The 12,321-nt window shown below is 46.3% G+C and overlaps 1 protein-coding gene across 1 annotated transcript in view; it reads right to left on the bottom strand.

Moving 5' to 3' along the window:
• Positions 1-12,321, bottom strand: part of LOC120024761 (vacuolar protein sorting-associated protein 13C-like) — a 190,907-nt gene that overhangs the window by 23,180 nt on the left and 155,406 nt on the right. The window contains exons 53-59 of the mRNA XM_038969047.1: positions 10,525-10,636; positions 9,062-9,175; positions 7,115-7,248; positions 6,665-6,746; positions 6,351-6,464; positions 538-613; positions 19-182 (exon numbers count right to left, since the gene is read on the bottom strand). Coding sequence (XP_038824975.1) covers positions 19-182; positions 538-613; positions 6,351-6,464; positions 6,665-6,746; positions 7,115-7,248; positions 9,062-9,175; positions 10,525-10,636 — 796 coding nt within the window. The remainder of the gene's footprint in view (positions 1-18; positions 183-537; positions 614-6,350; positions 6,465-6,664; positions 6,747-7,114; positions 7,249-9,061; positions 9,176-10,524; positions 10,637-12,321) is intronic.

Here is a 12,321-nt window from a genome sequence, read left to right as displayed (position 1 = left end):
AGACGACTACAGTGGTACCTTAAAGAATCCCATGCCTCCCTTGGCCAGACTCTCTCCAAAGTCTTTAGGTGGTCTGTTCATCTCCTCTCGTCTTTTTTGCTGGTACTCTTTATCCATGGTGATGGCAGCCAGTCCTTTACCCACTGACCCTGTAATACGAGACACCATGCCTGCAGCACCACCTAGTGGGGGAGGAGAGAGAAGACATTCAGAGATACACAAAACTCACTGTAGACGTACACATATTTGTACACACCAGCGGGGGCTGCTGAGGGGAGGACGGCTCATAATGACGTCCAGAACGGAGCGAATGGAACGGCATCAAACACATGGAAACCTCGAGTTAGATGGATTTGGTACCGTTCCACTGATTCCGCTCCAGTCATTACCACGAGCCCGTCCTCCCTAATTAAGGTGTCACCAACCTCCTGTGGTAAACACACAAGAGTACACACACACACACACACACACACACACACACACACACACACACACACACACACACACACACACACACACACACACACACACGCTTACCGACGGTGTGACCCAGTAGACTGCGTACTCCGATCACGAAGCCCTCAGCAAACTCCTCGGGTCCCTGAACAGCTCCCTACGACACAACACCACCAAGGACTGTCAGGAGTCACTACAGTCGTACTGCTGTTGAACACTACAGACCTAACCATCTAGATATCCTCACTACAGACCTAACCATCTAGATATCCTGTACTACAGGCCTAACCATCTAGATATCCTCACTACAGGCCTAACCATCTAGATATCCTCACTACAGGCCTAACCATCTAGATATCCTCACTACAGACCTAACCATCTAGATATCCTCACTACAGGCCTAACCATCTAGATATCCTCACTACAGACCTAACCATCTAGATATCCTGTACTACAGACCTAACCATCTAGATATCCTGTACTACAGGCCTAACCATCTAGATATCCTCACTACAGGCCTAACCATCTAGATATCCTCACTACAGGCCTAACCATCTAGATATCCTCACTACAGGCCTAACCATCTAGATATCCTCACTACAGACCTAACCATCTAGATATCCTCACTACAGACCTAACCATCTAGATATCCTCACTACAGGCCTAACCATCTAGATATCCTCACTACAGACCTAACCATCTAGATATCCTGTACTACAGACCTAACCATCTAGATATCCTCACTACAGGCCTAACCATCTAGATATCCTCACTACAGGCCTAACCATCTAGATATCCTCACTACAGACCTAACCATCTAGATATCCTGTACTACAGACCTAACCATCTAGATATCCTGTACTACAGGCCTAACCATCTAGATATCCTCACTACAGACCTAACCATCTAGATATCCTCACTACAGACCTAACCATCTAGATATCCTGTACTACAGACCTAACCATCTAGATATCCTCACTACAGACCTAACCATCTAGATATCCTCACTACAGACCTAACCATCTAGATATCCTCACTACAGGCCTAACCATCTAGATATCCTCACTACAGGCCTAACCATCTAGATATCCTGTACTACAGACCTAACCATCTAGATATCCTCACTACAGGCCTAACCATCTAGATATCCTCACTACAGACCTAACCATCTAGATATCCTGTACTATAGACCTAACCATCTAGATATCCTCACTACAGACCTAACCATCTAGATATCCTCACTACAGACCTAACCATCTAGATATCCTCACTACAGGCCTAACCATCTAGATATCCTCACTACAGACCTAACCATCTAGATATCCTCACTACAGGCCTAACCATCTAGATATCCTGTACTACAGGCCTAACCATCTAGATATCCTCACTACAGACCTAACCATCTAGATATCCTGTACTACAGGCCTAACCATCTAGATATCCTCACTACAGACCTAACCATCTAGATATCCTGTACTACAGGCCTAACCATCTAGATATCCTCACTACAGGCCTAACCATCTAGATATCCTCACTACAGGCCTAACCATCTAGATATCCTCACTACAGGCCTAACCATCTAGATATCCTGTACTACAGACCTAACCATCTAGATATCCTCACTACAGACCTAACCATCTAGATATCCTCACTACAGACCTAACCATCTAGATATCCTCACTACAGACCTAACCATCTAGATATCCTCACTACAGACCTAACCATCTAGATATCCTGTACTACAGACCTAACCATCTAGATATCCTGTACTACAGGCCTAACCATCTAGATATCCTCACTACAGACCTAACCATCTAGATATCCTCACTACAGACCTAACCATCTAGATATCCTCACTACAGACCTAACCATCTAGATATCCTGTACTACAGACCTAACCATCTAGATATCCTGTACTACAGACCTAACCATCTAGATATCCTGTACTACAGGCCTAACCATCTAGATATCCTCACTACAGGCCTAACCATCTAGATATCCTCACTACAGACCTAACCATCTAGATATCCTCACTACAGACCTAACCATCTAGATATCCTCACTACAGGCCTAACCATCTAGATATCCTCACTACAGGCCTAACCATCTAGATATCCTCACTACAGACCTAACCATCTAGATATCCTCACTACAGGCCTAACCATCTAGATATCCTCACTACAGACCTAACCATCTAGATATCCTCACTACAGACCTAACCATCTAGATATCCTCACTACAGGCCTAACCATCTAGATATCCTCACTACAGGCCTAACCATCTAGATATCCTCACTACAGGCCTAACCATCTAGATATCCTCACTACAGACCTAACCATCTAGATATCCTCACTACAGACCTAACCATCTAGATATCCTCACTACAGGCCTAACCATCTAGATATCCTCACTACAGGCCTAACCATCTAGATATCCTCACTACAGACCTAACCATCTAGATATCCTCACTACAGGCCTAACCATCTAGATATCCTCACTACAGACCTAACCATCTAGATATCCTCACTACAGGCCTAACCATCTAGATATCCTCACTACAGGCCTAACCATCTAGATATCCTGTACTACAGACCTAACCATCTAGATATCCTGTACTACAGACCTAACCATCTAGATATCCTCACTACAGACCTAACCATCTAGATATCCTCACTACAGGCCTAACCATCTAGATATCCTGTACTACAGGCCTAACCATCTAGATATCCTCACTACAGGCCTAACCATCTAGATATCCTCACTACAGGCCTAACCATTTAGATATCCTCACTACAGGCCTAACCATCTAGATATCCTCACTACAGACCTAACCATCTAGATATCCTCACTACAGACCTAACCATCTAGATATCCTCACTACAGGCCTAACCATCTAGATATCCTCACTACAGACCTAACCATCTAGATATCCTCACTACAGACCTAACCATCTAGATATCCTCACTACAGACCTAACCATCTAGATATCCTCACTACAGACCTAACCATCTAGATATCCTGTACTACAGACCTAACCATCTAGATATCCTGTACTACAGACCTAACCATCTAGATATCCTGTACTACAGACCTAACCATCTAGATATCCTCACTACAGACCTAACCATCTAGATATCCTCACTACAGGCCTAACCATCTAGATATCCTCACTACAGACCTAACCATCTAGATATCCTCACTACAGACCTAACCATCTAGATATCCTCACTACAGACCTAACCATCTAGATATCCTCACTACAGGCCTAACCATCTAGATATCCTCACTACAGGCCTAACCATCTAGATATCCTCACTACAGACCTAACCATCTAGATATCCTGTACTACAGACCTAACCATCTAGATATCCTCACTACAGACCTAACCATCTAGATATCCTCACTACAGACCTAACCATCTAGATATCCTGTACTACAGACCTAACCATCTAGATATCCTCACTACAGACCTAACCATCTAGATATCCTGTACTACAGACCTAACCATCTAGATATCCTGTACTACAGACCTAACCATCTAGATATCCTCACTACAGGCCTAACCATCTAGATATCCTCACTACAGACCTAACCATCTAGATATCCTGTACTACAGACCTAACCATCTAGATATCCTCACTACAGGCCTAACCATCTAGATATCCTCACTACAGACCTAACCATCTAGATATCCTCACTACAGGCCTAACCATCTAGATATCCTCACTACAGACCTAACCATCTAGATATCCTGTACTACAGGCCTAACCATCTAGATATCCTCACTACAGACCTAACCATCTAGATATCCTCACTACAGACCTAACCATCTAGATATCCTCACTACAGACCTAACCATCTAGATATCCTCACTACAGACCTAACCATCTAGATATCCTGTACTACAGACCTAACCATCTAGATATCCTCACTACAGACCTAACCATCTAGATATCCTCACTACAGACCTAACCATCTAGATATCCTCACTACAGACCTAACCATCTAGATATCCTCACTACAGACCTAACCATCTAGATATCCTCACTACAGACCTAACCATCTAGATATCCTGTACTACAGACCTAACCATCTAGATATCCTGTACTACAGACCTAACCATCTAGATATCCTCACTACAGACCTAACCATCTAGATATCCTCACTACAGACCTAACCATCTAGATATCCTCACTACAGGCCTAACCATCTAGATATCCTCACTACAGGCCTAACCATCTAGATATCCTCACTACAGACCTAACCATCTAGATATCCTCACTACAGACCTAACCATCTAGATATCCTCACTACAGACCTAACCATCTAGATATCCTCACTACAGACCTAACCATCTAGATATCCTCACTACAGACCTAACCATCTAGATATCCTCACTACAGGCCTAACCATCTAGATATCCTGTACTACAGACCTAACCATCTAGATATCCTGTACTACAGGCCTAACCATCTAGATATCCTGTACTACAGACCTAACCATCTAGATATCCTCACTACAGGCCTAACCATCTAGATATCCTCACTACAGACCTAACCATCTAGATATCCTGTACTACAGACCTAACCATCTAGATATCCTGTACTACAGACCTAACCATCTAGATATCCTCACTACAGACCTAACCATCTAGATATCCTCACTACAGACCTAACCATCTAGATATCCTCACTACAGACCTAACCATCTAGATATCCTCACTACAGGCCTAACCATCTAGATATCCTGTACTACAGACCTAACCATCTAGATATCCTGTACTACAGGCCTAACCATCTAGATATCCTCACTACAGACCTAACCATCTAGATATCCTCACTACAGACCTAACCATCTAGATATCCTCACTACAGGCCTAACCATCTAGATATCCTGTACTACAGACCTAACCATCTAGATATCCTCACTACAGACCTAACCATCTAGATATCCTCACTACAGGCCTAACCATCTAGATATCCTGTACTACAGACCTAACCATCTAGATATCCTCACTACAGACCTAACCATCTAGATATCCTGTACTACAGGCCTAACCATCTAGATATCCTCACTACAGACCTAACCATCTAGATATCCTCACTACAGACCTAACCATCTAGATATCCTCACTACAGACCTAACCATCTAGATATCCTGTACTACAGGCCTAACCATCTAGATATCCTCACTACAGGCCTAACCATCTAGATATCCTGTACTACAGACCTAACCATCTAGATATCCTCACTACAGACCTAACCATCTAGATATCCTCACTACAGACCTAACCATCTAGATATCCTCACTACAGGCCTAACCATCTAGATATCCTCACTACAGACCTAACCATCTAGATATCCTGTACTACAGACCTAACCATCTAGATATCCTCACTACAGGCCTAACCATCTAGATATCCTGTACTACAGACCTAACCATCTAGATATCCTCACTACAGGCCTAACCATCTAGATATCCTCACTACAGACCTAACCATCTAGATATCCTCACTACAGACCTAACCATCTAGATATCCTCACTACAGGCCTAACCATCTAGATATCCTCACTACAGACCTAACCATCTAGATATCCTGTACTACAGACCTAACCATCTAGATATCCTCACTACAGGCCTAACCATCTAGATATCCTCACTACAGACCTAACCATCTAGATATCCTCACTACAGGCCTAACCATCTAGATATCCTCACTACAGACCTAACCATCTAGATATCCTCACTACAGACCTAACCATCTAGATATCCTCACTACAGGCCTAACCATCTAGATATCCTCACTACAGGCCTAACCATCTAGATATCCAGACCGGCCACTCTAGTGTCAGGAAGTGATCCTAGGAGAACAGCTGGATGTTGGTGACAGTCACCTGGAAGGGCTCGTAGAAGAAGGCCTCCACTCCTTCAGACAGGCCTCTGATCAGGCCGAACGGGTTCCCCAGGACGTCCAGGCCCAGCACCAACACATACATCTGTTTCAGGAACTGTAGAGGACAGAGAGAGGAACACGGTGGACTGGGCAGTCCTTTTTACAATGGAAATAAGTTGCATCAAGAAGTTGTTTAATAAAGCCTCGTTGTTCTCCTCCATTATTTTAAATCGCAGTGTATCCACATAAAACAGTCACATAGGGTAAAGTATATTATTATATCTTAAAGTTTGAGAAGGAACCACGTGAACTAACCTGCTCACTGTAATGTCTGATCACAGCCCACATCAGCTTCTCTGTCCTGTAAAACTGGTAGTTCACCTCATAGTAGGCAAGTCTGGAAGGAGATAGAGAGACAGAGAGAGAGAGAGACAGAGAGAGACAGAGAGACAGAGAGAGAGAGACAGAGAGATATAGAAACAGAGAGAGAAACAGAGAGAGAAACAGAGAGAGAGACAGAGAGAGAGAGAGAAACAGAGAGAGACAGAGACAGAGAGAAAGAGAGAGAGAGAGACAGAGAGACAGAGATAGAGAAACAGAGAGACAGAGACAAAGAGATAGAGAGATAGAGAGATAGAGAAACAGAGAGAGACAGAGACAGAGAGAGAGACAGAGACAGAGAGAGAGAGAGGATCATCACCAGCCCGGTACCAGATCTGTTTGTGCCGTCTATCTACGGTCATCGTCACGGTCACACACACTCACTTGAAGATGAGGTCGTCTACGTCGGTGAGTGTCGCTCCAAGACTCTTCAACAGAAGGTTGACTGACTGGATGGTCATCATCTCCTGTTGACCAGACTCGTCTCCACTAGAGCCCAGAGACAGACTGAGGTGGAGCTACAACAGAAGAATAGAACATTATTCACCATAACACTAATGTTGTCCAGTCCACTACTATCGGAGAAGGTCCTCCATTACTATTGGAGAAGGTCCTCCACTACTATTGGAGAAGGTCCAGCCCTCCGCTACTATCGGAGAAGGCCCAGCCCTCCGCTACTATCGGAGAAGGCCCAGCCCTCCGCTACTATCGGAGAAGGTCCAGCCCACTACTATCGGAGAAGGTCCTCCGCTACTATCGGAGAAGGTCCTCCGCTCCTATCGGAGAAGGTCCTCCGCTCCTATCGGAGAAGGTCCTCCGCTCCTATCGGGGAAGGTCCTCCACTCCTATCGGGGAAGGTCCTCCACTCCTATCGGGGAAGGTCCTCCACTCCTATCGGGGAAGGTCCTCCACTCCTATCGGGGAAGGTCCTCCACTCCTATCGGAGAAGGTCCTCCACTCCTATCGGAGAAGGTCCTCCACTCCTATCGGAGAAGGTCCTCCACTCCTATCGGAGAAGGTCCTCCACTCCTATCGGAGAAGGTCCTCCACTCCTATCGGAGAAGGTCCTCCACTCCTATCGGAGAAGGTCCTCCACTACTATCGGAGAAGGTCCTCCACTACTATCGGAGAAGGTCCTCCACTACTATCGGAGAAGGTCCTCCACTACTATCGGAGAAGGTCCTCCACTACTATCGGAGAAGGTCCTCCACTACTATCGGAGAAGGTCCTCCACTATTATCGGAGAAGGTCCTCCACTACTATCGGAGAAGGTCCTCCACTACTATCGGAGAAGGTCCTCCACTACTATTGGAGAAGGTCCTCCACTACTATTGGAGAAGGTCCTCCACTACTATTGGAGAAGGTCCTCCACTACTATTGGAGAAGGTCCAGTCCTCCACTACTATTGGAGAAGGCTTTGTCTGGCTTGCCGTTCCAAATAAAGTGCAATACATTTTGCTCAAATAATATATATATTTTTAAAGTCGTTAGGTGTAGGCAGGGCCATAAGTAAATAGGTAAACCGGGATATGACTAAATAATTAATCCACCCCTCTTGTTGAGAATGATAAACGTTTGCCATTTTAAAGCACATTTCCTGCAATTCTACACATTTTGACATGTCTTAGTGACCCCTGGAGGTCGTGGCCCCTGGGGGTCGTGACCCCTGGAGGTCGTTGCCCCTGGGGGTCGTGACCCCTGGGGGATGTAATCTGGACATGATGACTAGGAGATTTAGATCGGTAGGTAAATTAGACTAACCAGCTAACTAACATGAGCTAGTTGATCAACGGAACACTTCTGACTGGTTATACATGACTCTCTAAGGTCTGTCAGTGAACAATACAAGATGCACTCGCAAATGACCAAATTACACTTTGTGCATTTTATCATTACAACAGCAGAGTTGTCCGTATTGACCCTGTTCTGGGTCCGGTACCGGATCGCTGTCTGCCGGTTGCGTATGGCTGACATAGAGGAATATAACATTAGTTAATAATACTGTCATCTCCTGCTGCCCAGACTCACTCTTTAATAAGAACCTGGCGAGCATTTTACATCAGAAACAAAGCCACCAACGGGACAGGAAAGAAACAAGTGATCTCTGTCTTGGCCAGAGAATGAGGAAGTGACGAGAGGGAGAAAGGAGGGAGAGAGAGAATGAGGAAGGGATGAGAGGGAGAAAGGAAGGAGAGAGAATGAGGAAGGGATGAGAGGGAGAAAGGAGGGAGAGAGAGAGAATGAGAAGGGGATGAGAGGTAGAAAGGAAGGACAGAGAGAATGAGGAAGGGATGAGAGGGAGAAAGGAGGGAGAGAATGAGAGATTCCTACTTTGATGGGGGAGATGTGAAAGTATTCAAAGAAGCTGAGGCCTGAGTTGTCTGTCATGGACGCCTCCATCAATTCAGCCTGTAACATCTCCAAGTCCTTCTCTATCAGCTTGGTCTGGAGAGGAGAGAGGAGAGAGGGGGAGAGAGGGAGAGAGAGAGAGGGAGGGGGGGGGGGGGGGAGAGAGGGAGATGGAGAGGGAGGGGGAGGGGGGGGGAGAGGGAGAGAGAGAAAGATGAGACATTTGAGATCATGGTCGAAAGACAAGGTTAAGTGATTTGTCCATGTGTGTTTCAGTAACGGAGGTGAACAGGGTCTGGACGGCTCCTAGGAAGGTTAAGTGATTTGTCCATGTGTGTTTCAGTAACGGAGGTGAACAGGGTCTGGACGGCTCCTAGGAAGGTTAAGTGATTTGTCCATGTGTGTTTCAGTAACAGGGTCTGGACGGCTCCTAGGAAGGTTAAGTGATTTGTCCATGTGTGTTTCAGTAACAGGGTCTGGACGGCTCCTAGGAAGCCCTGGTCAATCTTCACAGCCATCTGCTGGACCCTCTACAGCATCTATTCTAATACTCTGCAATTCCAACATAAAGTAGACATGTTTAAACTCCTTAAATTCCTATTTCCTGGTTATGTCTTTCTTCTAACACCAGGGGCAGTATTTCCCATGTTTACATTTACAGTACAGTCCATTCTTCTATCATGAGTACCAGCCCCCTTTTATCATGAGTACCAGCGCCCTTTTCTGTCCACTTCAACCATCGCCTCAGAGGCATCTGCTTGTGTGTCTGTAGTTACCGTCTGTTGGTCAACGTGTGTTTCAGCAGCTGGGGTGAACAGAGCCAGGTGTCTGGTTCTGCAACTGGCTGGGTCTCTAGATGTGTCTGTGTCTCTAACACTAGCTGTGTCTCTGGCCGTGTCCCTGGCCGCGTCCCTGGCCGTGTCTCTAGATGTGTCTGTGTCCCTAACTCTACCTGCGTCCCTGGCCGTGTCCCTGGCCGCGTCCCTGGCCGTGTCCCTGGCCGTGTCCCTGGCTGGGTCTCTAGATGTGTCTGTGTCCCTAACTCTAGCTGTGTCTCTGGCCGTGTCCCTGGCTGGGTCTCTAGATGTGTCTGTGGTCCTAACACTAGCTGTGTCTCTGGCCGTGTCCCCGGCCGTGTCCCTGGCTGGGTCTCTAGATGTGTCTGTGTCCCTAACTCTACCTGCGTCCCTGGCCGTGTCCCTGGCCGTGTCCCTGGCTGGGTCTCTAGATGTGTCTGTGTCCCTAACTCTAGCCGCGTCCCTGGCCGTGTCCCCGGCCGTGTCCCCGGCCGTGTCCCTGGCTGGGTCTCTAGATGTGTCTGTGTCCCTAACTCTAGCTGCGTCCCTGGCCGTGTCCCTGGCCGTGTCCCTGGCTGGGTCTCTAGATGTGTCTGTGTCCCTAACTCTAGCTGCGTCCCTGGCCGTGTCTGTGTCTAGGTCAGTTACCTTCTGTTTGTCCACATGTGATTCAGCAGCTGGAGTGAACAGGGCCAAGATGGCTCCCAGGAATCCCTGGTCAATCTTCACAGCCATCTCCTGGACCAGTACCATGAAGTACCTTTAACACAGATCACAGTACAACTACTGGGTCAGAGAGACTGGTGAAGGACTCACCCTGAACTAAAACACAGATCAGAGAGACTGGTGAAGGACTCACCCTGAACTAAAACACAGATCAGAGAGACTGGTGAAGGACTCACCCTGAACTAAAACACAGATCAGAGAGACTGGTGAAGGACTCACCCTGACCTAAAACACAGATCAGAGAGACTGGTGAAGGACTCACCCTGAACTAAAACACAGATCAGAGAGACTGGTGAAGGACTCACCCTGAACTAAAACACAGATCAGAGAGACTGGTGAAGGACTCACCCTGAACTAAAACACAGATCAGAGAGACTGGTGAAGGACTCACCCTGAACTAAAACACAGATCAGAGAGACTGGTGAAGGATTCACCCTGAACTAAAACACAGATCAGAGAGACTGGTGAAGGACTCACCCTGAACTAAAACACAGATCAGAGAGACTGGTGAAGGACTCACCCTGAACTAAAACACAGATCAGAGAGACTGGTGAAGGACTCACCCTGAACTAAAACACAGATCAGAGAGACTGGTGAAGGACTCAACCCTGAACTAAAACACAGATCAGAGAGACTGGTGAAGGACTCACCCTGAACTAAAACACAGATCAGAGAGACTGGTGAAGGACTCAACCCTGAACTAAAACACAGATCAGAGAGACTGGTGAAGGACTCAACCCTGAACTAAAACACAGATCAGAGAGACTGGTGAAGGACTCACCCTGAACTAAAACACAGACCAGAGAGACTGGTGAAGGACTCACCCTGAACTAAAACACAGATCAGAGAGACTGGTGAAGGATTCACCCTGAACTAAAACACAGATCAGAGAGACTGGTGAAGGACTCACCCTGAACTAAAACACAGATCAGAGAGACTGGTGAAGGACTCACCCTGAACTAAAACACAGATCAGAGAGACTGGTGAAGGACTCACCCTGACCTAAAACACAGATCAGAGAGACTGGTGAAGGACTCACCCTGAACTAAAACACAGATCAGAGAGACTGGTGAAGGATTCACCCTGAACTAAAACACAGATCAGAGAGACTGGTGAAGGATTCACCCTGAACTAAAACACAGATCAGAGAGACTGGTGAAGGACTCAACCCTGAACTAAAACACAGATCAGAGAGACTGGTGAAGGACTCACCCTGAACTAAAACACAGACCAGAGAGACTGGTGAAGGATTCACCCTGAACTAAAACACAGATCAGAGAGACTGGTGAAGGATTCACCCTGAACTAAAACACAGATCAGAGAGACTGGTGAAGGACTCACCCTGACCTAAAACACAGATCAGAGAGACTGGTGAAGGACTCACCCTGAACTAAAACACAGATCAGAGAGACTGGTGAAGGACTCACCCTGAACTAAAACACAGATCAGAGAGACTGGTGAAGGACTCACCCTGAACTAAAACACAGATCAGAGAGACTGGTGAAGGACTCACCCCTGAACTAAAACACAGACCAGAGAGACTGGTGAAGGATTCACCCTGAACTAAAACACAGATCAGAGAGACTGGTGAAGGACTCACCCTGAACTAAAACACAGATCAGAGAGACTGGTGAAGGATTCACCCTGAACTAAAACACAGATCAGAGAGACTGGTGAAGGACTCACCCTGAACTAAAACACAGATCAGAGAGACTGGTG

Source organism: Salvelinus namaycush, chromosome 30 (assembly GCF_016432855.1).
Source record: "Salvelinus namaycush isolate Seneca chromosome 30, SaNama_1.0, whole genome shotgun sequence".
Lineage (NCBI taxonomy): Eukaryota > Metazoa > Chordata > Actinopteri > Salmoniformes > Salmonidae > Salvelinus > Salvelinus namaycush.
The sequence above is the reverse complement of the archived record's forward strand: the minus strand, read 5'-3'. Positions and strand labels throughout refer to the sequence as shown.